The 3,076-nt window shown below is 38.0% G+C and overlaps 1 protein-coding gene across 1 annotated transcript in view; it reads right to left on the bottom strand.

Moving 5' to 3' along the window:
* Positions 1-3,076, bottom strand: part of kcnn3 (potassium intermediate/small conductance calcium-activated channel, subfamily N, member 3) — a gene marked incomplete at both ends in the record, with an annotated part of 110,578 nt that overhangs the window by 30,017 nt on the left and 77,485 nt on the right. The window contains 1 exon segment of the mRNA XM_014027203.1: positions 2,789-2,910. Coding sequence (XP_013882657.1) covers positions 2,789-2,910 — 122 coding nt within the window.

Raw genomic sequence — 3,076 nt, 5'->3', positions numbered from 1 at the left:
CCCTAAAGGACCAGGATTGAGGACCATTGATTTAAAACATGCAGGATACTGGCCCTATAGGACCAGGTTTGAGGACCACTGATCTAAAACAGACAGGATAGTGACCTTTGAGTACCAGGATTGAGGACCATTGATCTAAAACATGCAGGATACTGGCCCTAAAGGACCAGGTTTGAGGACCACTGATCTAAAACAGACAGGATAGTGACCTTTGAGTACCAGGATTGAGGACCATTGATCTAAAACATGCAGGATACTGGCCCTAAAGGACCAGGGTTGAGGACCACTGATCTAAAACATGCAGGACAGTGGCCCTAGAGAACCAGGGTTTCCCTCATTTCCTCCCTCACTCACACTCTCTACACATATAAGATCATAAATAAGAACTGGTTCAAAGGAGCATCATCCTCTTTACTGTCAGTGCATTCAATTTATGTTCCTTCTTTCAAGAATAAAACTGCTCTTAATCAATCCTGCAATTCAAAACTAATAAAAAAGTAACAACAATGGGAACATTAGTTCTGTCTGAAAGTGTGGGAGTCAAAACTAAAACACGTGTTTTACATCTTTGTTTGATCCGAACACGATTGTTACTCTATCATCCCTGCTCTATATGCAACACTGTTCCCATAGAAACCAAACTCAGTGCAGATTTGAGACAAAGTTGTTTTATCAAAAAAATAAAATGAAAAAAAAGCTTTTCATTAGAAAATCTGAAAAACTTAGCCTTGAAAGTTTGCAGTAAATACAGAAACACTGTATTTTCTCTCATAAAGACATTGAAACAAGGTGTTACTCTAAAATTTTGGAGCTCCAAGTTCTTACACTGAAATTTTTTAAACTTATTATTTTGACAATAATAATACGCAGGCGAAGCAGGACTCATAACAATATGACCCCCGCACATGAGGGGGGGCATATTCATTGATATATATTATATACTATTATTATTGTTTTCATACAGTTTTGTTTTTTCTTCTTTTTTCAGCGATATTTGGTCAACAGTAGCACAAAAACAGCTGCACCAATCCCCATGAAATTAGTCAGGACTGTAGATGAGTCTGACCTACACTGCACCAGCCAACGGTTTTACGATAGACCACATATTTGAGGAGGGGGCTCTGTCTAAAGAGGGGGTGTCAGGACATGCAAAAATGCTTATAACTCAGAAACTGTTCAACATAGAAGCTTCAGATTTCTTTTTTTGTTTGTTTAGCTCTGATGAAGGGCTATCCATCAGGCCCACCAATGACGCCCCCCCTCCCAAAAAAAAAAAAAAAATCAATCAATTTTGGGATGCACGTAGCAGCATGAAGTTTGGTATGAGTAGACTTCTGAGTCCAGCTGCATTGGTGATTGCAGGGGTCATTGTGTTACCACTACACGGTATCTAGTTATCAATATTTTTATTTACTTATATTTGAAGTGGAAACACCAACTAAAGCTAAATTTGGAGCCAGGCCTCAAGCAGCCTGGTCACCATGTATTTAATCAAGCTTATTAATCAACTGACATTTTCTTTTATCCCAGAGATTATCTCCAAAGAGCACGAAACTCATCAGAAGAGCGAGTCTCTTTTTGTCGTCCACATAATGGTGCATCAGTAATGTCTCGTAAAATTGTCATCAGCCTTTAAACATGGCAGAATAATGAGATTAGTGGTTAACAGAGACTTCCTTTATGTTTGCTGAATCAAAGATCAGTCATTTTACTGAAATGTAATATTGATATGAAGAAGGAAAAGATGCATTTTTTGTTTTTCTTAAATAAAAACAGATTTTTTTAAATTCAGAGGAAGACATTAGGTCAATAAACACTAATCTGCTAAAAAAAATCTTGGCTCTGCTAACATTAGATAAAAAATAGTGGAAGCTAACGCTAACTGCTAATAAACTGTCACTCAGTCTGTGTCTTGTCCTCTTCTCCTCTAGTGGGACACAAATCTGTTAGTTTCTATTGGTTTAATCTGAAGGTGGGTGGGATTATTTGTGGCAAACTTGGGATACTTGTAATTTACTACTTTCAGAATAAAATCCTTTCTTTGATCGATTTGTAAATTTATAAATACCATTTGAAGTTAGTCAAACAACAAATAGCAAATACTTTCTCTATCTTATTTAAATAGTAATTTTTTGTATTTATCTTTAAATATTAACATTTTTATGCTTAGTTTGAAGATTAGCTGCTAATGATGCTACATGCTACACACCTGGCACCTGACATGTCAAGCACTGCACTCAACATTCTTCCTTTACTGGATGGAAATGATCATTTTTCAAGGTGCTGTTCTGTTTTTATTATTTAAAAAAATTAATTAAAACTTTTGACAGAATCAAATTAAACCGTATGACTGGTAGTCTCGGGAATTGAACTTTCAAGATGGAGCATACTGTATTTGATTATTATCATCTTTTTTGCACAATGTAATTATTACTTCCTTGTATTCCTAATTAAACCTTGAGACGCTGTGGCATAATGAACAGGAAAACACACACACACACACACACACACACACACACACACACACACACACACACACACATACACACACACACATACATAGAGTCCATGTTATTTTATCCACACAAAGACTGCATTGAATTCTATTTTTCTAACCCTTACCCTAAAACAACCCTCCAACTCAAAAAGCAACAATTAAACTCATGGGACTGGCCATGAGGAGCAGTGGGTCCTCACAGGGTTGTGTGTGCCGGTTTAATGGTCCTAAACGGTCCTTACAAGGTGACATATACATGTACACTGAGGTGTGTGTCACGTGTGCACTGACCTCTCACACACTCGTACGGTCCACGCAGCGATGATCCACAGAGAGATGCTGAAGACCAGCAGCACCGTCCCGGGACAGATGGTCATGAGGGTTTTCATTACAAACCGTGTGTTGAAATGGACCTGAAAACACACACACACACACACACACACACACACACACACACACACACACGCAAAGAAGTGATAAGTGTGTTCCTCACTGCAAACCCTCAGCTGGTACTGTGTTACATTCAGACCTGCAGGTTTCACTAATTAGCCTTTAAAGAAGCTTTGATAGCAGCAGAAC

This window comes from Austrofundulus limnaeus, unplaced genomic scaffold (genome assembly GCF_001266775.1).
Source record: "Austrofundulus limnaeus strain Quisiro unplaced genomic scaffold, Austrofundulus_limnaeus-1.0 Scaffold622, whole genome shotgun sequence".
Classification (NCBI taxonomy): domain Eukaryota; kingdom Metazoa; phylum Chordata; class Actinopteri; order Cyprinodontiformes; family Rivulidae; genus Austrofundulus; species Austrofundulus limnaeus.
The sequence above is the reverse complement of the archived record's forward strand: the minus strand, read 5'-3'. Positions and strand labels throughout refer to the sequence as shown.